The 27,592-nt window shown below is 40.1% G+C and overlaps 1 protein-coding gene across 1 annotated transcript in view; it reads left to right on the top strand.

Annotated features, from left to right (window-relative positions):
• Positions 1-27,592, top strand: part of LOC108665130 — a 66,359-nt gene that overhangs the window by 28,570 nt on the left and 10,197 nt on the right. Inside the window, exons 6-9 of the mRNA XM_018151857.2 lie at positions 13,302-13,354; positions 20,643-20,713; positions 21,826-21,974; positions 24,125-26,896. Of these exons, the coding sequence (XP_018007346.1) occupies positions 13,302-13,354; positions 20,643-20,713; positions 21,826-21,974; positions 24,125-26,896 (3,045 nt within the window). The remainder of the gene's footprint in view (positions 1-13,301; positions 13,355-20,642; positions 20,714-21,825; positions 21,975-24,124; positions 26,897-27,592) is intronic.

Below are 27,592 nucleotides of genomic sequence, written 5' to 3'. Positions count from 1 at the left end.
CAGCTATCTCAATCAATCGTCAGCTATGGAAAGATCGGGTTCCAAAGGCCGGATCCCTTGTGAATCAAGTCACGAAAAGTTCAAGAATCGGCAACAGGCCATGGGCCTATTTCTTCAACGCTGACACTTCTATTCTATAACCTTACTCTAATACTGACAACGTATCAACCCTAGCAACCCTGTACTTTAATACTGACAACGTATCAACCCTAGCAACCCTGTACTCTAATACTGACAACGTATCAACCCTGACAGCCCTATACTCTAATACTGACAACGTATCAACCCTAGCAACCCTATACTCCAATACTGACAACGTATCAACCCTGTGTGACAGAGAGCGCATTTTCTCGTTGACGAAAACTTGAGGTCATGGACAGACGGACGGACAGACAGACGGACGGACGGACGGACGGACATGGCGACACCAATAGTGCATTTTTTCCATAAATGAGAAAATGCGCTAAAAAGTTAGAAATCGGGACAAAATTGTGCTCCGAATTATAAAAAATTATTCCGGAAATTGTGAAACATTTCGAGACTGCCAGAGATAAAATGAGACATAGCGTAACGTTGCGAAGCATTCCATTTTTGGTGCGGGACGGAACAACGTATTCCATCACGATGACGTCATAGGTGCTGGCACTCGAGACCAGTTGTGGCAGCCAGCCCTGAAGGCCACAACTGGCTGCCACTAGTTTCATTGGTCAGTTATTCTATTAGAATTTTATTAGAAATTCTATTAGAAATTCTATTAGAAATTCTATTAGAAATTCTATTAGAAATTCTATTAGAAATTCTATTAGAAATTCTATTAGAAATTTAAATTCAATTAAGCTTTTTTTGTTACAAATTCTAGCCCTGGAACAAGAGAAAAATTCTTACTTATTCACGCAAGCAAACTCATTACGCGCCTGTTGCCGATGACGCACTGCAGGGCTTGGAGTTCCGGGCCAAGTTTAGAATAATCGAGTTTGAAAGCGAGTGCTTGATTGCCAATTACGGGGCACTGCAAAGTTTTGCTTTATTGAAATGTGATATTGCGTGAGGAAAACGAAATTATGAGTAAAATTCTCAGGATTATTGGCATTTTTTTAAACCTGCAAGCTGAATTGCATATTGCATTTGTTTTTTTATTAAGATGACTCGCGTGTTTGGCATCACCGTACGTATGAAGAGGGCTCACGCGTTTGTTATTGCCGTTAGATGAATATTAAAAAGGTTTGTCAGAAGAGAGATCATCTTCAAATTTCATGACTCAAGTGTTATATATAATATTTGTGGGCACGTGATGAATGGATAACTGCATGCTGGAGGCCCAGCAGGGGGGACTTCTGACGTGTGTCTGTGCGCGTCAGAAGTCCTATGGGATTTCGCTTTCCTAGGGGGATTGTTCCTGAGCACCCCACTGCTGAGCTCGCGGTGTCTGACCGTTGGCCTCAGTTATGGGGTTAAGTTATTATGTAGGTAGGATTCCTTGCATTCAGATAATATGTAGGTAGGATTCCTTACATTGAGTTATTATGTAGGTAGGATTCCTTACATTACCCTTCTCTGTCTCTTTACAGAAAAAATTAAGTAATCGACCCTTTCTTTCACTAACATAAATTTATTGAATCATTGAGTGGCCGATATAGACCACTTCTCATAACCTTGGTTTAAGGTGCTGTCTGTCTGGCTTAAGGTGTAATTGGTTTAAGGTGTTGTCATATAAGCCATAAGGTCTGTCGGGTTTTGGGTGTCCACTGACAATGATCACACACTGCAGTATACCATAGCTGCATTTTCTGTGAGAATGCAGCTAATTCCTTCTCAGAAAATGAGATGCATTGCCACTGTCTCCTCCATACGTCTCTATAGGAAGGGAAACCAATAGCTGATTAGCGTTTATTTTGGCATTTCGCTTGCTTCAAAATTTGTTCAGATGCAATTATAATATTTAGACTTTCACCTGTGATTGAATACTCAAGTTAGGCTTGATTCCCATTGTAAAATTTTTATCATTGTCTGTACAGACTCTACTGATAATTCGATTCACGTTAATTAGCATGGTTTGAAAATACGTGTAAAAAAGATGACTAAATTATTTCAGATTAAAACCATTCTAACATGAATTTTCAGTAAAACTAGTGATTGAATAACGCGTTTTATTCAGATAGCGCATTTTTTTTATTATTTTGCCCCAACATTGGTATCTCCCACGATGTCAGTTTTTTTTTACATTTTACATTCACGTAAAATTTGTGTCATCAAGACTACAGTGGCAATTCAACTAGTTTGAATATGTAGAGTTTTGCATTTTAATTTCTGGAATAATAATAAAAATAATTGAAATATCTTGCCTCCCGATAGGTAAGAGACATGGTAAGAGACCATCTGTAAGAGATGAACAACGCGCTACGGAAACTGATCATTCCTGAAATTCCGCACTGCGGACCATGTCCACGACCGTCCGAGCGAAGCATGGCTTGGAATTTACGCTTTCCCTTTACCACGTTTTACTGTTAGACTGTTAGGTACCAATTAAACCCAGTTTAGGCAAGGGGTTATATGGACTACCTAGTTTCCAGTGCTCCTATAAGAATAACTAAAAAAAGAATCATGGCATGTGTGTCTTTTTTTTTCTGTTGGTTTGGTAAACGCGATACCTGGACTGAGCGAGTGTAATGTGCTCGGGGATGTCAGTGACCATGAAGTAGCCGTCTGTGATAAATAAATAAAAAATTGTGTACGTTCATGAAATAAAATATGATTGTCGAGCACTACGTGTTAACGGTTGTTTTTGTCAAGGATTTATTTGTGGTCATCGAGGTCAGCATATACATGTTAGGGGATTTGAATTACAGATACTGGATTAAATAATTTATTAGCTTTCATTTTCTAACTTTATCTGGGAGTACGAGCTCAGAGGCGTGCCGCCTGGCATTTCCTCCATGCCTCTCCCCAAACCCACCAGAAACTTTCTCTTGCAGACACTCTGGTCTATTCTTCTCTGCCTCATGCCGGCCGTTCAGACTCTGAAGTTTATCCTTTTGTTTATGGTGATCTGCCATCATCGTTGCTAGGCTCTGTGTTAGATGAGATTTACGATCACATTTATTTGAACGAAGCTTCCTCTATGATTTATCTTTCTGATCTGTGCGAGACATTTAGCGTAGGAAAATAATGTTTATATATATTCATAAGAAATGTACTCTTCAATATACTCGAAGAACTCTGATGTGGACACCGACTTAAAAGACCATGACGATCAGGATTAGCAATTTATTTCCTTGTAGCCGATCCAAGTGACATCTTCCAAAATATGACTGGAAATTCCCATTTATGGCCTACAAACAACGTCACACAAATCAGCTTCTGGACGAAACTAGCATTGCTTGTTGGCCTTGTTTTTCATCTCTACATCAGAAGAGTTACATGCTCGATGAGAAAGGTTGGCAGTTGCCTTCGTTCATTATGCCCACAAGTTTCCCTTCGAAGCGATGTAGGCGAAAGTGACACATTCAATCAACGCGCATTTTTAACGCGCATTTTTCTGTAGTTCACAATAACTCACATTCATAGCCGTTGGAAAGTTCGATTCACCGATACATTTGGTTGTTTCTATCCGTATATTTTCTCCTTTGTTGCCGTTCTGCCTCTGCAAACCGGCAAGAATAGAATTGAAATATGAACGGCAAGAATATGAAATGAACGGCAAGAATACGAAATGAACGGCAAGAATATGAAATGAACAGCAAGAATATAAAAGAATTTGTTGCAGAATAGGAAGTCTTCGTCTTCTTATTTCGAGTTTCTGACGTCTGGCCAGACCTGCTGACCGCCCTGCCTAGACGACTGCACCAGGCAGTGACCTTCCTAACCTCCTGCGCCCGGTGGTCGGTCGCTGTCCTGCTGACATTCCTGCCTGCCGCGTGGGCGTCTTTGTTCCAAAGAAAGTAGATTTGTACTCGAATGTGGCGTGTCGATTTGCTGGGGCCATACTTTCAAAATACGCTAAGTGAACGTAAGTACTTAAGCTCTATTTTCTTGTCTATGATTGGTGGATTTTGCTTGAAAGGCCGCCAATGATTGGCTGATGAACTTACGATCTCTTAACTTTTTTTTTTTAAAGTATACGCCTGAACTTCAGGGGCTATGCTTTCAAAACTCGCTAAGTGAACCTAAGTACTTACGCTCTAATTTCTTGTCTATGATTGGTGGATTTTGCTTGAAAGGCCGTCAATGATTGGTTGATGAACTTACGATGTCTTAACTTTTTTAGAAAGTATAGGCCCTGGTTTCCTTATTAAAAAGTTAAGAGATCGTAAGTTCATTAGCCAATCATTGCCGGCCTTTCAAGCAAAATCCACCAATCACAGACAAGAAAATAGAGCGTAAGTACTTACGTTCATTGACGGCCTTTCAAGCAAAATCCACCAATCACAGACAAGAAAATAGAGCGTAAGTACTTACGTTCACTTAGCGAGTTTTGAAAGTATGGCCCCTGAACAATAGCTCGAGGCATAACTACTCATGAAGTGGAGCTAAAAACTTTAATAATTATATGAGAAACTTTCGGTTGACAATAATTTAGTATGTGTCTGAAAGTATGCGTAAAATATTGTTCTGAACAGACAGTCCAGGCTTCATCTGTAATTGAATGCAATTAGGAACAGAAATAAATATTTGACAGTGAAATGGATGCACCTGTATTAAATGCTGATAACAATTTTATACTGTATAGAATATGGCAAGTGGAGTTATGAGTGGAAATGTATCCTCAGGTTACAGAAGTGCGCGAACATTTAATTGCTTGTCTTCAAGTGACTATGCATGGCTGGCTGTTCGCATGCTGTTATGTCGTCCTCTACATACACCGGCACGTTAGCAGCACCATGAACCATGCAGCATCATGTAATTTTATTCGTGATAGGACATTTTGCTGCTATTAATTCTCTACATAGCCTAATTTTATCGAATACTGAATTATTTTATTTGTATTTTTCGCATGTTATAAAAATAAAAGACTAAGTTTAAGGGGACCGGGCTGCCCCCGGAGAAACTTCTACAGTTATTATCCGATCATCATGAAACTTCACATACATACTTAAAATGTAAAAAGAAAAACATTTTGCTCGTATGAATTTTTCGAAAAAATTGATAGAAAACGTGAAATTCATTGAAAACGGCTAAAAAGGGGTACTTTAGAAAATCTATCTCCTCCCACAAATATCATCCTACAACATCGAGACACGTATCATTCGATTCGTAAAGACCATATCTATCGACTCTAACATCACTTTTTTTGGCACGTTAGCAGCACCATGAACCATGCAGCATCATGTAATTTTATGCGTGATATTAATATTATTATTTTGATATTATTATTTTGCTGCTATTAATTCTCTGCATAACCTAATTTCCGCGAATACTGAAATCTTTTATTTGGATATACTATCGCATGTTATAAAAATAAAGGCTAAGTTTACAGATATTGTCTCGCATTCTTTTCTGCTTTGACCTCGGAATTGTTTTTGTTTAACTGACGTTTGTTCTGCGTTACTTTCGGCTAATTTTAAGTTGTTTAAGTTGTCATTCACATGGAATACTTGATAGAAATTTCATCGTTTCAGTAATATTACCGTAGGTTTGCTCGCTAAGAATTTCCGTAATTTCCTTTCATTGATTTCCTAATCCGAGGAGTTTGTTTCAAGGATGTTTTGTTCGGCTTTTTTATACAAAGATTTCCTCCAAACAATTTTTGCCGGGCTTGATTCATCTCAGGATTTTGTACAAGGAATTTATTTAAGGATTTCTTGCAAGGAATGTCTTTCTGTAATTTATTTTTTAAGGATTTCATGCAAGAAATTTATTTCTGTAATTTATTATAGGATTTCGTACGAGGGATTAGTTTCTGTTATTTATTTTTGTTTCTCTTATTTATTTTTAAGGATTTCTTGCAAGGAATTTCTTACTGTAATTTATTTATTTAAGGATTTCGTACAAGGAATTTCTAATTTCTTTCCGTAATTTATTTAAGGATTTCGTGCAAGGAATTTGTGTGTGGCTGGCAAGACGGCGCTTGTCGCCCACGACGGCCGTTCAGAGGAGCGTCTTTGGCAAGGCGATAGGTGGATGGTGGTGATGGTGGTGCCTTTGACGGTGGTGATGGTGGTGCCTTTGATGGTGGTGATGGTGGTGCCTTTGATGGTGGTGATTGTGGTGCCTTTGATGGTGGTGATTGTGGTGCCTTTGATGGTGGTAATGGTGGTGCCTTTGATGGTGGTGATGGTGGTGCCTTTGATGGTGGTGATGGTGGTGCCTTTGATGGTGGTGATGGTGGTGCCTTTGCTTGTGGTGATGACGGTGCCTTTGATGGTGGTGATGGCGGTGCCTTTGNGGTGGTGACAGTGCCTTTGATGGTGGTGGTGACAGTGCCTTTGATGGTGGTGGTGACGGTGTCTTTGCTGGTGATGATGGTGGTGCCTTTGAAGACAGTGATAATAGACCTGTTAGGCGGTTGTGATGATATCTATAATGATGAGAGTTGTATTCATGATAATAATGTAATAATAATGGTAATAATGTTATGATAATGATGACAGTTGTATTCGTGATAATAATGTAATAACAATGGTAATAATGTTGTAATAATGATAATGATGACAGTTGTATTCATGATGTCATCATACGATGCTACACTTCAAAACTGCGATGATGGCAGATGCCGCGGCTACGGTGCGTGGGAGATGCTTAATTTACCAGTGTGGCTGAGCAGCAACAACGCTTTCTCAGCAACTGGCTTTATTAAAAAACTGATATAATGTCTACCTAATGTCTAGTGCCCACCTAATGTCTAGTGTCTACCTAATGTCTAATGTCTACCTAATGTCTAGTGTCTACCTAATGTCTAATGTCTACCTAATGTCTAGTGTCTACCTAATGTCTAATGTCTACCTAATGTCTAAGGTTTACCTAATGTCTAATGTCTTCCTAATGTCTAAGGTTTACCTAATGTCTAATGTCTACCTAATGTCTATTTAATGTCTAATGTCTGCCTAATGTCTAATGCCTACCTAATGTCTAATGCCTACCTAATGTCTAGTGTCTACCTAATGTCTAATGTCTACCTAATGTCTAGTGTCTACCTAATGTCTAATGTCTTCCTAATGCCTAATGTCTATCTAATGTCTAATGCCTTGCTAATGTCTAATGTTTACCCAATGTCTAATGTTTACCTAATGTCTAATGTTTACCTAATGTCTAATGTTTACTTAATGTCTAATGTTTACCTAATGCCTAATGTTTACTTAATGTCTAATATTTACATAATGTCTACTTAATGCCTTATGTCTCATCCCTACCTAATGCCTTCTGTTTATACCTATTGTCGCATGCAGCGCTGATGCCTATAGTATATCGAAGGCCTAACTTGAAGCCATATTGTCGGAGTGCTTCTTAATTCCTATTGCCCATCTTAGGTCCAATGCATAACTCATATCAACGTTGTTATTTTGTTTGGAGAAAACCTGCTTAGGTCAAGTATTAATGAATTTTAAATCGATCATCAGAATTTTTCCGTACCAAGCAAGTGGTCACTTTAATTGAAAGCCCTGTGAAGGATTGCCTCTGTGAAGGATTGCCCCTGTGAAGGATTGCCCCTGTGAAGGATTGCCTCTGTGAAGGATTGCCCCTGTGAAGGATTTCCTTCCTAGTAGTAATTCTCATTAAATTTCAACAGCGCCAACGCCCTTGGATATTCTGTTGCTGCTTGGTGGGTGTCCATTGAATATTTGTGTGCATACTCTATACAGCTGCATCCCTCACACCTACTGCAGCTGACCACCCTGAACAGCTGCATCCCTCACACCTGCTGCAGCTGACCACCCTGAACAGCTGCATCCCTCACACCTGCTGCAGCTGACCACCCTGTACAGCTGCATCCCTCACACCTGCTGCAGCTGACCACCCTGAACAGCTGCATCCCTCACACCTACTGCAGCTGACCACCCTGTACAGCTGCATCCCTCACACCTGCTGCAGCNACCTTATGCCTAATGCCTTCCTAATGTCTAATGTTCACCTAATGTCTGCCTATTGCCTCTTCCCTACCTAATGCCTTATGTTTATACCTATTGACGCATGCAGCGCTGATGCCTATAGTATATCGAAGGCCTAACGTGAAGCTATATTGTCGGAGTGCTTCGTAATTTCTATTGCCCATCTTAGTACAATGTATAACTGTTATCAACGTTGTTATTTTGGGTGAGCAAATCGCCTTAGGTCAAGTATTAATGACTTTAAAATCGATCACCAAAATTTTTCCGTAACATAAAAGTGGTCGCTTAAATTGAAAGCCCTGTGAAGGATTGCCTCTGTGAAGGATTGCCTCTGTGAAGGATTGCCTCTGTGAAGGATTGCCTCTGTGAAGGATTGCCTCTGTGAAGGATTGCCCCTGTGAAGGATTGCCCCTGTGAAGGATTGCCCCTGTGAAGGATTGCCCCCTGTGAAGGATTGCCCCTGTGAAGGATTGCCTCTGTGAAGGATTGCCCCTGTGAAGGATTGCCCCTGTGAAGGATTGCCTCTGCATGGAACAGCTGCATCCCTCACACCTGCTGCAGCTGACCACCCTGTACAGCTGCATCCCTCACACCTACACCTGCTGTACAGCTGCATCCCTCACACCTACANGTACAGCTGCATCCCTCACACCTGCTGCAGCTGACCACCCTGTACAGCTGCATCCCTCACACCTACACCTGCTGCAGCTGACCACCCTGAACAGCTGCATCCCTCACACCTGCTGCAGCTGAACAGCTGCATCCCTCACACCTGCTGCAGCTGACCATCTGCCGGCAGGGCCGCAGCTGCCTGCCACTTGGCACCCCTCGAGGGCGCGTGGCAGCTGCACTGCACAGCTCCCCTCAGTGCCGTCCTGGCTGTCGCGCGGTGCGGGTGTGCCGCTCGTTCTTCCCGTGGTCTTAGGGCGACATTTTCGTGATACGAGTAGGCCTTTAATAAACCTAAGGTTTATATTATAGGACCTCATTGAGGTTGGATTTCCTAAATTTTAAGTGAAATGGACGAGCAAGGCTGTTTTGTTTCGTTAGCAATCATTTAGTACGAATTTTGTTCGAAAGGAATGAGTGAAATTGTTCTTCACTCTGTCGAGAGCTTGCCAATTCAGAATTAGAACTCATTCGTGACTCAACCGCTGAACGCGATTCTCTTAATGAGAACTTTTGTACACATTTTTCCTCGTGTATTTATTCTCATCTATGAAATTTTCCTCAAGAAGAAGTAAAAATGAAAATAGCTGGTAAATTCCATGGGGAAAAATGCAATATAAAAAGGGTCAGTGACCACACGTCATCAACATTGTGCGCTTACGCATACGGTAACTCTCAAGATTTTATGACCATAACAATGTTGAGATTCAGAAGTCTTAATGGCCATATTTGCTCTTTTGTTAATTGTTTTACCTTGTAATTGCGTTGTGTAAAATTCTTATTCATTGCATGGATCCAAAATGTTTAGTGTCGCTGGAAATATTATTCATTTATCATCGAAATTCATTTGACTTTATAATATTAATTGTCTTGATCGTTTTGTTCGTTATCAGTTTGACTCTTATGAAATTCGTCAGCGGTGCTAGTTATTTCGAATATTTCTTGATATCGTTTGTTACTTTTTTTTTGTTGCTATCTCTGGCATAGTTTTCATTGTACAAGTTCCTGCAAATATGAAAATTTGTTTTTGTCGCTTCTATCCAACGCAAATATTTGAAATGTTAACAATAACATTCCATCTCTCCATATATAAAAATATTTGGAGATATTTTAATATAATATATAACGGTACCTACTGTAGAAATAATCGTGTCTGTTTAATATAATATATAATACTGTAGAAATAATCGTTAATTTCATAATTATTCATCCTTGCAATGGTCGTACATGAGAGGTCCCTGAGAAAAAAAACAGAAGAATTTCTCTCCTCTTATTTTTTTTCTTCTAAGGTCACGGGGCAATGGTCTTACTTAAGGGGTCCCATATATAAACCAGAAGAATTTCTCTCCTCGTATTTTTTTCTTCTAAGGTCACGGGAATATTTCGTAACGCTGCTGCGTTGGTCTCTTCACTTCCGTGTCCGGAATCTCAGCGAAGTTCCAGCGTTCCAAATTCCCGCAGAATTTTTCGTGATTGCTAGCTAGCTATTTTTTAAGTTAAATATTTTTCAGTTGTCATTTTAAGTTTAATTTATATTTCATTAACGTACAGCATGCACCATGAAATCACACTCCAATGTATGTGTTTTCAGCTTTCGCGAATATTTTTCAGTTGTCATTTTAGGTTCATTTTATTAATTTATTTTACGTTTATGTACAGCATGCACCATGAAATCATGCTCCAATGTATGTGTTTTTCAGCTTTCGCGATTGAGAATACTATCGCTTAGTGTAATATAATCTTAATTTATACCATTGCAGAAATTTGATGTATATATAAACGTTTTTCATGTCTGCTTTTTGACGTCATTGAGAATTAGCCATCAAATGGCAATCCGGTATAAAAATCAGTCACTGAATTGTGGTGGCTAAAGTTAAATCTTTTATATTTAGTAACGAAGACCTCTGACCTGCCGGCAAGTATAAAAAACGATAAAATAAATGTAATAATAAATAAAACTTGTGTACCAACATGGGAAACTACAGGTAGTTGCATCACATTGGATTTCAATCCAAATATAAAAATCGATAGAAACTTCTACGTTATGGAGTTTTTTCAATTTATATTAGAATTGTAAGGGATTAAATGCGCAGCCGAGTAGCCAGGCGACCATTGAAATGTCAGATGGTTGTTAGTTGGTAGATGGTAGATCAGCCAGATGGTTGTTAGTTGGTAGATGGTAGATCAGCCAGATGGTTGTTATTGCATGGCCTGAAATAAGCAGTCATCCACCAGATGGTCGCGCTTGATCGCCCAGATGAGCTTCCTGCTTACGGGCGGCGCCAGCGGTGTCATCTCGCCCCTTTGTTTACATTAATTGTGTACATTAATTATTTTCCCGACCATATTTGTCCCATTGGTTTCTGAATATTCTAATTTGTTGAAGACGTTCCCACAAATTTTCATGAACGTGGAAACTCCTATTTAAATGATGACTCACTTAGGCGGTTCTTGCTGTTAAAAGCTAACGGCTTACTTAATCACTATTTGTGTTTACTGGATTTGATGCCAAAGTTAGGATATTGGCAAAGTTGTATAACCCCTAGAATAAATTATGATCGAAAAAATAATTTTCTACTTGTCGAGCTTCAATCTTTTGTGGTATTTCGTAACTCGACCGAAGAACCAAATAGGAGATGGCTGAGAAAATGTGATTCGAAGGCACGCATATGCAGCCTCGTCCAAAAATCAGAGTATCCAATCAAAGGTGCTGTGCTGGTGACCCGCATTGCGTATTGTGGCTAATAATCTTTGCAGGGCAGAGCTTCCATATCCCCAACGTAGCGATGTTACTTTTTTTATCTTTCACATCTCGTAGGTATACCTAATATCGTTTTAAATACCGTCGCGCTGGTCTACCGCGCGCAAAGTCGCGTGCACCTGTTACGCTGAGCCCCCGCCACCGCGCGCACCGCATTTTACTAATGGCAGCAGGTATATTAGCGTCACCAGTTCTCCACACCTTGTAATGGCAGCAGGTATATTAGCGTCACCAGTTCTGCACACCTTGTAATGGCAGCAGGTATATTAGCGTCACCAGTTCTCCACACCTCTGATGCGAACAACATTTATATAGCGACGGCTTATATATATATATTCCTAGCACTACGAGGTTACTAATCAAACCTCTTGATGTTCTGTACTGCTCTCTATCGGAAGTTTAATCTCTCTCTTAATGTAACAATACTATTATTAATAGTATTAATACTATTAATTAATATTATTAATACTATTAATATTAAATTAATACTATTAATCTCTCTCTTAATGTAACAATACTAATTTAAATGTAGGTACTAATATAACTTCACTACGGTAATTGATAAATGATATCAAATACTGACGGAGGAGTTACTTATGACCAAGTTATTGTCTCATGCGTGGAGACAACAAGTCATGTCTGGGGTGTCCAGATGGCGCAGGTCAGGGAGAGAAAGTGACGACAACCATGTATTTATTTCTCTTCACTTGCGCTGCATCTGCACAGCTCTGCTTCACCTGTGCACTTGCGCTGCATCTGCACAGCTCTGCTCCACCTGTGCACTTGCGCTGCATCTGCGCAACTCTGCTTCACCTGTGCACTTCCGCTTCATCTGCACAACTCTGCTTCACCTGTGCACTTGCGCTGCATCTGCACAGCTCTGCTTCATCTGCACAACTCTGCTTCACCTGTGCACTTGCGCTGCATCAAGAAACATGGCACAATATCCGAAGTGAAGCAGAAGCAAATTCGCTTCTGCTGTAGTCTTCTTATTCACAATCAAACCTAACGTTCCGAATGGCATTAGCATCGCGTGTTAAGTGGTATTTTCCCAATTAAATCTTCAAGATTTATTTTTTATGGGTTTTCTCTGCAAAACAATATACCTTATTCACATACGATTATTATTATTTTAGATTAGACTTGAATGGTAGTAAGTAGTACTCTCTAACTAATGGTTATCAATTCTAAATGCTATCTTTTTCTATTGCTCTTCACTATTTATTTGCTAAATTCGTATTAACTAAATTATTATTTGTGTCTTCTTTCCGCGGTGCTTGCTCTCAGAGATGTCTATACGATGAGTGTTCGTAAATTGCGAGAACGCAAATTGAGAGAACAAGTATCGGGAAAACGTTTAATTCTTACCTACATTTCTTCAAGTTGCAACTTGGAAAATTGATGCGAACGATACACCTGGCGAGGCATGTCACTCAACATTATTTAGAGGTGACAATACATATAGCAGGTCATGTCACCATACATTGTATTGCGGTGACAATACATATAGCCGGTCATGACACCATGCATTGTATTGCGGTGACAATATGTTTGAAATGTCTTCATGCTCACGATTATCTATGAATTTCTGACTTTTTTTATGTTTAAGATTTTATTTTTATTGCGTATAAATGTTCACAATCAACATCTTTGTTATGTATATGAGCGCGACATCGGTTCTTGACAGGAGTGCTTGTAACCATAAATGCACTCGAATGCTTATTGTTTAAGAACAATTAATTATAGCTATTTGTGTATCATTGTGTGCAAGGGTACAATTTTAATGATTCAAACATGTTAACTTATCTCATGGTGATTTTATTTTTCAGGAAACAACAGGAAGATCTGAAGTCCGGCAAAGGCTGCACAATGAACGGTCCTGGTGAGTAACTCGTGTGATGACTTTACAGTTCGTCATTTTTTGTCTCCCCTAGTCGTCATTTTTTGTATCTCCTAGTCGTCATTTAGCCGACTAGGTTGGTGCAGGATTGCACCTCTAGTTCTTGATAGAATTACGTAATGCTAACACTCGAATTGAAACACGAGTGTCTCTGAAGTTTTAAATACGTCAAACACATGCATGAAAGACTAGTATCGTACACAGTATGCACTTTTAAAAAGACTCATGGTCTGTCAGTCATACTCGATAAGGCGAGGAACTTGTCAGCTTATGTGATGGTCTAAAGCCAAGTGATTAGCAGCGTGAACAATGAGCGATTTTTGAATATTATGCGAATAAAATATTACAGAGTAAGAAAAATTATTGACTTGTATGGTTATTTTTTTTTTGTATTTATGATGTGGATGATATATCGTACAGTATTTGTGACGTGGATGATTCATCGTTCTGTGTATATGTGAAGTGGATGATTTATCGGTCTGTGTATGTGACACGGATAACAGGCAGTTCTATATTCCCCTCTCGGCCACTGGGGAAACTTTAACACTAGTTAAACGGGAATTTTCTGATAGAATCAAATGGTTCTTTCCTCAGCAGTGCACTTCATTCACATTAAGGCAGCAAAAACTAAGATTGTGAGCAATTGATGACTCGCTTCTAATCATCGTTCTAAAGTAGATAGTCATGATTTTATCTACCTCCATTCTTTGTTGAAGCGTCTGAGGCCAACATTTTTTTTTTAAACGAGTAGGTATATTTATCCTATATGTCATCGGCTTAAAATGTGTGCTCAAGCAGCATGAAAAATTGAGAATTAATCAGCGAAATTTTACACGTCTACGTTAATCTTGTAGCTCGAGGTGTTGGCTTATCATTTGTCACTCCGGATGTGTTGAAAAATATTGTTTAGCTTACAAGGCAAAGTATTTTACAAAATCATACGTAATTTATTTCATTGCTTAAAGGTAAATGTTACAATCAATGGATAATTATTGATTAGAAGCAATGGAAATTTTCATTAATTAACGGCAAAATAGTTATTTGCTAACAATTATCTGAAAAATTTACTATAGGATTGGGAACCATTGTTAACTGCAACATTTAATTTGCATGATAGACGTGAAAGAAAGTAAGATGTCCAGGAGCGTTCGAGCTGGTATCGTTCGAGCTGGCCTGGGTCTTGATGTTACCGCAAGTTGTACTCAAANAAGCATTGTGTTGCGGTGACAATACATATAACAGGTGACACCAAGCATTGTGTTGCGGTGACAATACATATAACAGGTGACACCAAGCATTGTGTTGCGGGGACAATACATATAACAGGTGACACCAAGCATTGTGTTGCGGTGACAATATGTCTGAAATGTCTTTATGCTCACGATTCTTTTACGGGTTTCTGAATTTTTTTTTGTGTTTTGTATCTTATTTTTATTGTGTATTGTTTTTTACAATCAACATCTCTGTTACGTACGTATGTGAGTGCGATTTCAGTTCATAACAGGAGTGCTTTTAACCATAAATGCACTCGAATGCTTATTGTTTAATACCAATTACTTATAGCTATTTAATTATAATTATGTGCAAGGGTACTGTTTTAAGGATTCAAACATGATCACACTGTTAGAAAAAACGGTGAAAAAACGGTCCCACTGGCGTTCTAGTGGCCGGTCGCTCCGTGAAAATAAACTGTTTCGCCGTTTTTATCAGATGTTTTACGGATTTCTAGTGTTAAATTAGAGTAAAAACGGCGAAACGGTGTTTTATTCACGTGCCCACCAGCCACTGAAACGCCGGTATAATACCGTTAACGGTAATTTTTCTAACAGTGCACTTATCTCATGGTGATTTTTTTTCCTTCAGGAAACAACAGGAAGATCTGAAGTCCGGCAAAGGCGGCACAATGAACGGTCCTGGTGAGTATCTCGTGTGATGAATTCACAGATCTTAAAATCCTTGTAATTAACTAGAAATTTAAAAGCGAAGAAAAACTCCACAAAAATTCAACATTTCTCTATTGAAAACGTTTCGGAGACCAGCTCCATCGTCAGTTCGATAAATCTAGAATACAAATACAGTCAGAAAATTAATAAATTATTTTATTAACTATTATTAATTATTACTATTATTAATTATTAATAATAGGTGACAGAAGTTAAAACCTTAATTTACAGGCACTATTATTAATTTTAATAATAGTGCCTGTAAATTTAGGTTTTAACTTCTGTTGTTTTTTTTTCTTTTGACTCCAAACTTTATTAATTTTCTGACTGTATTTGTGTTCTAGATTTATCGAACTGACGATGGAGCTGGTCTCCAAAACGTTTTCAATAGAGAAATGCTGAATTTTTGTGGAGTTTTCTTCGCTTTTAAATTTCTAGTGAATCTGCGATTCAAGCAATCTAGTGACATTATTACTTGTAATTAACAGATGTAAAAATCCTTGTAAATCTAAGAGTGATTCATGGGTGGCCGCTATATGAACCGCCCAAACTTCAGCACTATCACTTCACGGCTAGACATACTTAAGTTCCAGCATTTCTAGGCCCTGCAGTCTGCATCCTTCAGTTCCAGCATTTCTATGCTCTGCATATTTCAAAACGTATTATTTTTATCCACTGATTGTCCGTAGTGTAAAATTAACCTACGCGTATTGTAAAATAATTAACTGGACTATAAATCTAAATGAGATAATCGTATGCACGTGTTCAGTTGGCGGTTTTGACAAGTTTTTCTTCATAGTAGATGATCTATAAGCATTTTCGTGATATTTTTGCGTCCACTACAGCGGCTTGAGCCAAGCACACAGCACTTATTCCCTGCTGAATTTAGTGAGGCGGCTCAAGAAAAACTGTGCCGTATACATAAAGAAAACATAGCCCTGTAGCCTGTATGAAACCAATCTTCGTTTTTCCTCACATGAAAATTAAATTTGAGAGCTCAAATAATCGTCATTATTTCAGAATAGACTTTAATACAATCTACCAATTGAAAAAAAGAATTAAATCTAGTCATTATACTGATAGATTTGAATTTCTCAATAAATGAATTAATTTTTTTATCCTTCGTGATTAGCTTCGAAGTTCAAACCTATTGTCTCCCTCTCCTCTCTCTTAGCCGCCATGCGCTCTCCAAAACAGTGATTCACAGAAACTTCCTGTTTTGTATTTCGCGCCAAGCTACCAGATGTTGTAGGAAAAGGGCAGTGAGTATTTCATATGAAAGGCAGGTCATGAAGTATTGTGTCCCGCTTAGTCAGTTGCCACTATGCATTGGACAAGTGAGCAGCGTGCGTTTGCTGTCGAGCCGTATTTCTCTAATGGCCGTTCCATTATCGCTACTCAACGAGCACTCGTACTTGGTTCCATATTCGTCCTTCAGGCCGGGTTCCTGATCGGAAATCCGGCCCGATCCCCGATTAGGTTCCGTGTAATTTTTTATGGAGTTATCTTAAATCAATTTTTTACAGTGACTGTCCAAGGACCCTACCTCATTTCCAAAGCAACATACGCCAAGCCATCGCTAACATACCCGTTAATATGCATTGACAAAGGGGCCGTCATCTGTCCGGTGTCATCATTAATACTAAATTATACAAAAACTCAGGTAATGTCTTGTTCAATAAAATATATATTTTAATGATATCTGTACTAGTTCTTTTTTATTGAGCTTTCAAATCAGGAAATTTCTGTGAATCACCCTGTATTCTGCGCCACTCTCAATCACAGCCACAGTTGCTCCCTCTGAGGCTCTGACCAACCCACAATCACTGCAATCCATGTCTCACCTGATCTCACATACCTCAAGTCATTACTCTCACCCTCTTATACCCTCCCCTCGAATAAAATCATTTCCATCATAATTTCTCTTTCTCCGCCATCAGGTGCTCCACAGCTCCCTCACGTCCCCACTACACATGAAACGCTCATCATCCTCCCTCCTTTCTTTTGTTTCTACTCCATTCTCACACAATCCTAATCACAATCACAAGCCTATACCCTTACACATCGCCCATACTCTCACACATACATTCACACTTAGCTCCCTGATAAGGTAATAGGGTAGAAACTGTCGTGGTTGTAGGCTTAAAATTATGCGATGCGAAAATGAGAGTGGGTGTGCCAGAGGGTTCGCTGCATGGAAAAAATCTTTCCATGGACCAGATAATGTTTACATCTTCACAAACATCGCCAACATCGATATAGAATGAAATTGCAGCTACATCGTCATTTGCGGACGGTATTCGAGTGCCGATGACTAACAAAAGACTGAACTGAGTGAGGTCGCAGGGAGATGTGAATGGTAAAGAATTTGGGATGGAGAATCGCTACCTGGCAACGAACGAGTAGTCAACTAGCCTGTGACGTCAAAGTGATGATCTGTACCGAAAATTCGTTCTGTGACCATATTACAACGGTAGCATCTTGCTAACAAGATAGTTTTGCAGAGCGTTTCTTAGTACAGATGTGATTTCTTTCCGTAGCCTTAGTGCAGTTTCTCCTCGAGTACTGCTGTTAGCTATAGGCCCCGTTCACGGTTAGTGCTGTCCAGTGAACTTCAATGTCAAAGATCAAACGATTCGACGTCAAAGGCGGAGAAATATGTAACCGTACTCGATAAAAAATATAACTCAATACTCACTACAGTGAGTGACAGAGATGCTCTGCAGTCTGCATCCTTCAGTTCCAGCATTTCTATGCTCTGCAGTCTGCATCCTTCAATTCCAGCATTTCTAGGCCCTGCAGTCTGCATCCTTCAGCTCGAGCATTTATATGCCCCGCATATTTCAAAACGTATTATTTTTATCCACTGATTGTTGGTAGTGTAAAATTAACCTACGCGTATTGTAAAATAATTAACTGGACTATAAATCTAAATGAGATAATCGTGTGTCTTCCGGACACGTGTTCATTTTCACGTCTTCACCCACATCGCCAACATCGCTTCAGAATTTAATTGCATTTACATCCTTATTTTCGGACGGTATGCGAGTGCTGATGAGGACTAACAACAGCCTGAACTGAGTGAGGTCGCTAGGAGATATGAATGGTAAAGAATCTGGGATGGAGAACCGCTACCTGCATGGCAACGAACGCCACAGAATTTATAGCAGTCAACTAGCCTTTGACTTCAAAGTATCCTTCACCCGAAGATAACCCATATCCGAATTTTTATTGATCTTTACCGAAAATTCGTTCTGTGACCATATTACAACGGTAGCATCTTGCTAACAAGATAGTTTTGCAGAGCGTTTCTTAGTACAGATGTGATTTCTTTCCGTAGCCTTAGTGCAGTTTNGCCTGTGACGTCAAAGTGATGATCTGTACCGAAAATTCGTTCTGTGACCATATTACAACGGTAGCATCTTGCTAACAAGATAGTTTTGCAGAGCGTTTCTTAGTACAGATGTGATTTCTTTCCGTAGCCTTAGTGCAGTTTCTCCTCGAGTACTGCTGTTAGCTATAGGCCCCGTTCACGGTTAGTGCTGTCCAGTGAACTTCAACGTCAATGATCAAACGATTCGACGTCAAAGGCGGAAAAATATGTATAACCGTACTCAATAAAAATATAACTCAGTACTCACTGCAGTGAGTGACAGAGAGCGCATTTTCTCGTCGACGAAGATGTGAAGTCACGGACGGACGGACAGACAGACAAACGGAAAGAGAGGCAAACAGACGTACATGGCGAGCACAATAGCGCCTTTTCTTCCCATAAATGAGAAAATGCGCTAAAAAGAGAAGGAAATGGCATGCCTTCATGGACACGTGGTAGATGACAATCGGTCTGGTACTGAACTTCAATAAGCAAACATACATGACCATCACCTGCTGCTGGACGGTGGGTGCACGACGCAGCTGATAGAAGAGTTAATTCACCCACAAGATCTTCAAGTGATGACCGGCCGTGCTCATGAGCACAATTCTTAAACGTCCGTGTTTGTCCCACTACTATGAGCGGGAAGCAAGGACGAGCATCTTTCATCAGCTTGCCCGACTAGTCACATACGAGCGTTATTAGCCTAAGTGCCCCACGTGACCCTGAGGCCGGCAGGACGAACTGCCTCCCGGCGGCTGGGGGTGACGACGGTGAAAGCGACCCACCAGCGTACCCGTCCAGCAGGACCTATACTTTCAAAAAAAGTTAAGAAATCGTAAGTTCATCAGCCAATCATTGACGGCCTTTCAAGCCAAATCCACCAATCCTAGATAAGAAAATAGAGCGTAAGTACTTACGTTCACTTAGCGAGTTTTGAAAGTATGGCCGCTGGTACTTTAACTGTGAAGGCGTAAGCACACAAATAATTTGAGGCACACACCACACACTGCCAGAAACACCATTACCAGACACTCGTCGCTTAGTGGTATGCTGACACCGTTCTGTGATGAGCAGACGCTTCAATGCCGACACTCGTATCAGCATCTCATAGTGTGGTGTACTGCCAGCGGTGTGATGCAGCGGCATGAGGTGCTGTGGTGCGTGGTGCTGGCACTGCCAGCGGTGTGATGCAGCGGCATGAGGTGCTTCTTATTGATTTATTAAGTAGAGATTCTTATGGATTATCCTCTTATTGATTTATTAAGTAGAGGTTCTTGTGGATTATCTTCTTATTGATTTGTTAAGTAGAGATTCTTATGGATTATCTTCTTATTGATTTATTAAGTAGTGATTCTTTTGGATTATCCTCTTATTGATTTATTAAGTAGTGATTCTTGTGGATTATCTTCTTATTGATTTGTTGAGTAGAGATTCTTATGGATTATCCTATTAATGAGGGAAAACGACTTCTTGATGAGGTCGTCAGTGACGGTAGGACATATTTTTCAGTGTAAATCTTCTTGTTAGGAAACTGAATTTTTTTAGGAGGTCGTTTGTGAGAATGAAAATTTCAGTAATTTATTGCACTATTTGGCCAATGGAATAGCGTCTTGAAGAATTTCCATCATTCGTACAAATAATCTTTTATCTTTGTAAGAAACGGCTTTGCTCTGATTAACTTTAACGGGTTAACAGAGCGTATAGGTACTATTTATACATTGACATCTAATTAAGACATTATCGCATGATGTCAAAGTTCCGATCAGATGACTCACCGAAGAGCAATAATGGCAACTGTAATTGTCTTGCTCCTATAGTTAACTAATAAAGCTAAAGTCTCTTAAGAAATCGATTGAACAAATAAATATGGAGAAACAGCTGAACTGAAAATGCTACAGATTAGATGGGTTACTTTTACAATAATTAAACTTAAAAACATTTTTTGTTTCAGCTGGTCCTCCACCCCCACCCCCGCCGCCTCCATTTGTGGTGGCCGGGGCGACGCCCCCCGCCTTGCTGCAGGTACGTCAACTAATTTTTCTACATTTAGGAGTGCAAAAAAAAAGACGTACGAAAAACGTAAAGTCAATAACACAAAATGGAGAAGCACCACAAAAACTCAGTGGACTGCAAGAGCGAAATTGACATCTGTTATAAACCTCGCTCTGCTCGGGTAAAATTTGAATTGTAAATCGGGCCTTTGCAACGTTGCTCAAAAATGAGTACCGGTACTTGTCTTGTGTGATGCTGTCACGCTCACGTCACACCTAGATGACCAACTACAACTAATATACAAACGTACACGAAAACCATATTAGCACTATGGTACGACTCAATATTTCATCGATCGTTCCAACACGCAATCAAGACGTACAGTTTCCCCGTCAAACAACACTCAATCTTCGAATTTTGTAATTCACAGATCTATTTTGTTTTAAAACGTTTTTCAATCATGCCTCTAAGGAAAACGATCATTACTCGTAACGATCGCTTTTCCCTATGATAGTTAAATGGCCCACGCAATAGATAAATTATTGATAACCAATCAATTATACCCTTACCGCCGTCTCGTACAGTTGGTGACTTTTTCCACCTGACAGTTCATACCTCCTGCTTTCAAATTTATATTTATATTTTTTCAAGCTCCTCGTCTATTGGAGATCCACATTCGTCCGCTTTCCCTTATTTGATTCTTGCATTTCATCTTATTAGTTATAGGAATGTTCTTCTAGAAACTGACGAATTACTTTCGGATTCAATTGTAGCAGTTACGCTTTATCTCCATCAAAAATATATTAAGAATATCTGCCTTTCAGCTGAATGTCTATTGTTCGAATCTCTTAAAAATACGAATATTTTGATGGGCAACTATCGACCATGTTATGTTTTGGCGGATAAATTAACCCTCAACATCCGTAGTAGTACCTTATTACATGTATTTAAATTTTGTAGGCATTTTTTATTATTCGGTAAATATTACCTAATTATCAGTGCGCCCTAATTATTATTGTGCCCTAATTATTATTCTGCCCTAATTACTATTGTGCCCTAATTACTATTGTGCCCTAATTATTATTGTGCCCTAATTATTATTGTGGCCATTGTAGCGAGAGCTTTGACTTTCTCCCCCCCAGCCAGCGCCGGCGCAGGGCCGTCCTAGCGCCCGCGGGGCGGCCCTGATGATGCCCCTGGCGGCGCCTCCTGCAGCTCTGGCGGGCGCCATGATGAAGGACAAGAAGCCCTTCACGTACACCCCCGGCGGTCTGGACCTGTCCGAGATCAGGTGAGTGGCTCCCCTAGTCATTTTTTGGCTCTCCTAGTCGTCATTTTTTGTCTCTCCTAGTCGTCATTTTTTATCTCTCCTAGTCGTCATTTAGCCGACTAGGTTGGTGGAGGATAGCTTCTATAGTGTCCCCCCTAGTCGTCATTTTTTGTCTCTCCTAGTCGTCTCTCCTCCACCAACCTAGTCGTCATTTAGCCGACTAGGTTGGTGGAGGATAGCATCTCTAGTGTCTCCCCTAGTCGTCATTTAACCGACTAGGTTGGTGGAGGGTAGCATCTCTAGTTCATTTATGCAATTATGAAATGCTAACACTCGAATTGAAACACGAGTGTCTCCAAAATTTTAAACACGTCAAACACATGCACAAAAGACTAGTGTCGTACACAGTATACACTTTTAAGCTAACACTTGAATTGATACACGAGTGTCTCCAAAATTTTAAACACGTTAAACACATGCGTAAAAGACAAGTATCGTACACAGTATACAGTTTTAAAATATCTCTAAGTCTGCCAGTCATACTCGATAAGGCGAGGAACTTGTCAGCTTATGTGATGGTCAAAAGCCGAGTGATTAGCAGCGTGAACAATGAACGATTTTTGAATATTATGCGAATAAAATATTACAGAGTAAGAGAAATTATTTACGTGTATGGTTCATCCTTTTGTATTTGTGGTGTGGATGATATATCGTTCTGTATTTGTGAATTGGATGATTTATTGTTCTGTATTCGTGACACGGATAACATGGAGTTCTATATTCCCTTCTCGGCCGCTGGGGGAAATTTAACACTGTAGTTAAACGGGAATTTTCTGATAGAATCAAATGGTTCTTTCCTCAGCAGTGCAATTCATTCATATTAAGGCAGCAAAAACTAAGATTGTGAGAGCAATTGATGACTCGCTTCTAATAATGGTTTTAAAGTAGATAGTCATGATTTTATCTACCTCCATTCTTTGTTGAAGCGTCTGAGGCCAACATTTTTTTTTTAAACGAGTAGGTATATTTATCCTATATGTCATCGGCTTAAAATGTGTGCTCAACCAACATGAAAAATTGAAAATTAATCAGCGAAATTTTACACGTCTACGTTAATCTTGTAGCTCGAGGTGTTGGCTTATCATTTGTCACTCCGGATGTGTTGAAAAATATTGTTTAGCTTACAAGGCAAAGTATTTTACAAAATCATACGTAATTTATTTCATTGCTTAAAGGTAAATGTTACAATCAATGGATAATTATTGATTAGAAGCAATGGAAATTTTCATTAATTAACGGCAAAATAGTTATTTGCTAACAATTATCTGAAAAATTTACTATAGGATTGGGAACCATTGTTAACTGCAACATTTAATTTGCATGATAGACGTGAAAGAAAGTAAGATGTCCAGGAGCGTTCGAGCTGGTATCGTTCGAGCTGGCCTGGGTCTTGATGTTACCGCAAGTTGTACTCAAAGTAACGCGATAACAATGACGTGAAATTAATTATTTAAAAAACACAAATCACAAACTGTTTATAACACACAAAAAAGACACAGAACACAAACTATTTATAAACAACGTAGTCTAAGCATTCATTTTTTTCCTTAGCTATTTTTGACTGGGAATTTAATTCTCAAGTCGTCTGTTTCATTTTCTTCCAGTTAAATTACAAAATTTTCTATTTCCAGTTCTCATATAAGCTCAAAAATCATGAATGGTAGTTCTTCTAAAGCCTATCTGTATCCGATGAAAGTTCAGTAGCGTGTTCATTGGACTAAAATTTCTGTATAAATATCTTCTTTTATAAACAGGGAAACTATATAAATAAAATTATAGTATTTTACCTGCAGTATTCCATCCGCCAAAAACTAGAACCAAACAACCTCTATAAGTTCTTTAAAATAAATATATCTATGCAAGAAGACCAATAAAAAAGGAAGTTCGTGTCATTACTATGGAAACAAAATAATAAACGAGCATATGAGATTATGACCTCGTGCACTTTCATTGATTGGATTTTCACATAATTTTTAAACCGTATGTCTTGAACGAACTACCCGTCATCAAAGCTGTTCTTATGTCAAACTCCGGTAAGTCAGGTTACCGTCAGTAGGCACAGGGTTTTGCCTCGTAAGCCGGAAATCTGAGATTTTGCTGATCAATGCCAGATCGCCAAGAATGCAGAGGCGCCTGAGCAGGAATGCTGCCCTAGAAGGAGTGAGGCCGTCGCCTTTGGCCCAGACTCAGCCACAGTCCCCAGTCCCAGGGATCACATCACCAGCCGCTACGTCGGGAATAGCAGTTCAAGTCTTACCGATGCCAGGAATGTCGATGACAAAGGCAATACCAACTCCACCGGCCTCAGCTAAGCTTATAGAACCACCCCCACTGACGAAAAATGTTTGTGGACCACCACCACCTCCTCCACCCTTTGCTATTGGTTTAGATATTGCTCCGAGCAGCAGCATAAAATCAAGTGTCTCTCCACAGGCATCAGTTATGCCTGTATCTCCAGTGTCTCCTGCTAAGCAGGCATCTATGCAAGGCGATCTTAATCTAAACACGCCGAGTTCTCCCGCATTTTCACTACATTCGTCTGATCCGCGATCGCCTTCGCCGTCGTTGGTGTCCACCAACACGAGTGAATCTGGAGGGTCGGACGGGATCCCTGCACCACCCCCCATGCCACCTCAATGTTCCACAGCGAGACGTGCGTCTCTCTTGAGGAATGAAGATCAAGCTAACGCTGTAACATTAGACAATTCCAAACTTTATTTAAACGCTGCCAATAATAACAATATTTCTCCAACGTTCTCCGCCGGAACTGAGAGTGACCTGAATGCTGATTCTTCTAGTCTGGCAATGGAAGATGTCAGAGAAGGTTCCGTGACGCCTTCATTAACATCGAATATTGAAAAAGCTTCAGAAAAAGAGTACAGCAGCAATGAATCTCTATTGAAACAAATTTCTGCGTTGGAGCAGATTACTGCAAGACATCAGAGCATATTTGAAGACTCGAAGAATGAAGCTTCAAATATTTCTTCAAATGATGCCGATGTTTATGTCCAGCCAATTTTGAGATTAAGTACCAAATCCAGGACGAATGAGAATGATGGAGGACATAAGGAGGTTCAAGAACTAAAATCAACTTCAAGGCAAAAACATGAAGCTGAAGACCGACGTGAAAACGAGACTGTAGGAAAACAAGAACAAAAAATTAAAGAAATCCAAAGTCGAGTATCTGAAGAAAAGCAGAAACAGCAGGCTGGCGATCAACAAAAATTGGAATTAGAAGAAAAGCAAAGGCGGGAAATTGTGGAGAGAAGCAGAATAGAGAGGGAAAACAGCAAGGAGGTGGAAGAGAAAAAACGAAGAGAAGCTTATGAAGAAGACCAGGAAAAACAGCGATTACGAGAAGAGGAGGATAGGACTAAAGCAGAAAATGAGCTTCGGCAAAAGCTTGAAATGGAGCAAAAGATGAAGCGAGAAGAGGAGCAACGACAGCATGAGGCACATGAACGTCAACGTAGAGAAGAAACAAAAAGACTGCAAGAGCTCGAATCGCAACGGATCGAAGAAGAACGGCTGAAAGCACAAAAGTTGGAAATTCAGAAGCAAAGAGATTTGGAGTTGAAGAAACAAGAGACAGAATGGCAGAAGCTTCATGATTTGGAAGCTCAGCAGCAAAGGGAATTGGAAAATCATAAATTTGAGGATGGCTCTGGCTATCCACGCGGCTGCTCACAAGTGGGCTACCAACAGCCGGGCTACAGCTCCCTGTCGCCCACCTTGAAAGCTGGTAACAACCGCTTCGTGCGCATGGGATCAGTTCCAGCGCAGCGGCGTCTAAGTATTCCGACGAATACCTCCGACAATCAACCCTGTTCCACCACTGAAGATCAGAACAGAGTTCAAGAAAAAGTGGCAGCGCAAAAGAAAAGTCCAAACATCAGTCCCACGACAGGATTGATAAAAGCCCCCTTACCTTGGATGTCGGCTGTGCCTCGAAGAGAAGCGTCCGCTCCTCCCGAGTTTGTAAATTACGCTCAAGTCGCCCAAGCGAGGCTTCAGCAACAACGTTCTCAACGGCAGCAGTCCAAGGAAGAATCGAGAGTTCAGTCTGCCCCATCTCCCACATTTAAGAAAGCAGTCATTTCTAGTCCTCCGGTTGTATTTCAGCATGGAGTCGCCAATTTTCAGCTTGAAGACGCAGGCAGTAACACTCTACCTAGGCAAAATAAACAGCCGATTGACAAGTCATTGTCCGGTCCCGTTCTGAGGCCGTGGGCAATCCGACATCGGGAATATCAGCAACAAAAAACTTCTCAAGACAATTCTATTACAAACGATTCTCACGCAACACCACGACAACATGTTAGCCCATCTTCAAATTTTAATGCTTATGGTCAGTCGCAGCATTCGCGATCAACCAGCGTTGGTTCTCCAAGATGGCCGGAGGTTCAGGCTCCCATTTATCTACGTCAGCCTTCAGCTGAAGCAGCGACGCCTCAAAGTACTTCATTATCTGGTCCGCGAGTTCGAATAGTTCCCATCGTGATGGAACAGGACAGTTCGTCCGATGCAGAACTTGCTTACGCAAGCGATAATCCTTTAGTTGCAACTTGTGGTCTAGGTGCAGGGGCCCTTAGACAAAATCAATCACCCACGGTACAACTTTCTGCATCCACATCATCAAGGACATCGGCTGCTTTTGGATCATTGTCGACACCCTCAACAACACCAAAATGGCCATCGGGGCAACCGCCTTTTAAAATAGTCCGTCCAGATCAACAACAAATCGAAGCTGTTCGAAAGAACCCGGGCTCTGCGGGACCTATGTACTGCAGTAACCCTGCAAGCGTGAACTCCGAGGGAGACGCGGTGGAGGCTCTTCAGCAAATGCAACAAAGCTTGGCGCAGCTCAATTCAGGGTTGCAAAAGTAAGTTAGTTTGACCATGAAATACGATTTGAAGCAAGATTAGTGACCATGCCATGTACTTTAACCTTAGTGAACTTTTAGTGGGTCGCTGCTCGAATGGTTTCGAAAGTGTGTCTAAAACTCGCCCTCAAAAATCGGAGTTTCTGGGCGGAATCACAACCAAAACACGCCTCAATTCATTGGATCACGCGGTTCACGCCACTGCAGTTTGTTCGAGATCAGCTATGAATTGTTCATATTATATTTGTCCAATGCTGCCTGCAACTAAAGTGTCTTTTAAATTTACGTTTTGGAGATAAATTTAAATTTTCAGTACTCTTTGACAGATATTGAGAACATGTTTGGATGGCACATGAATAAATTTTGATTCCGCCCCGGAAGTAGTACATAGTAGCTATCCAAATGAATCGTATCCATCTTTCTTTGCGCCTGATTTCTGAAGATCGGCTTGCCGCTAAAGGAAGTTGATTCTAGAACGCAAACCGCTTCTTAAGTGCCGAGTGTCCATTATCAACCATAAAGATTTATTTAGAAGTTTTTTCTGATTTCTTTAGTACGGTCATGTAGCTTGAAATTTGTTATGAATCATCTACTTTTCAATTTGCCGGGGCTACGTGAACTTTTCCATCCATCAAGTCAAATTGTGAGAATTTATTTTTTTACTCGCGGTACGATGATAAATTTTGTTGGTACGTT

The sequence above is a fragment of the Hyalella azteca genome, unplaced genomic scaffold, assembly GCF_000764305.2.
Source record: "Hyalella azteca isolate HAZT.00-mixed unplaced genomic scaffold, Hazt_2.0.2 contig17204, whole genome shotgun sequence".
In the NCBI taxonomy this organism is placed as follows: Eukaryota; Metazoa; Arthropoda; class Malacostraca; order Amphipoda; family Hyalellidae; genus Hyalella; species Hyalella azteca.
The sequence above is the reverse complement of the archived record's forward strand: the minus strand, read 5'-3'. Positions and strand labels throughout refer to the sequence as shown.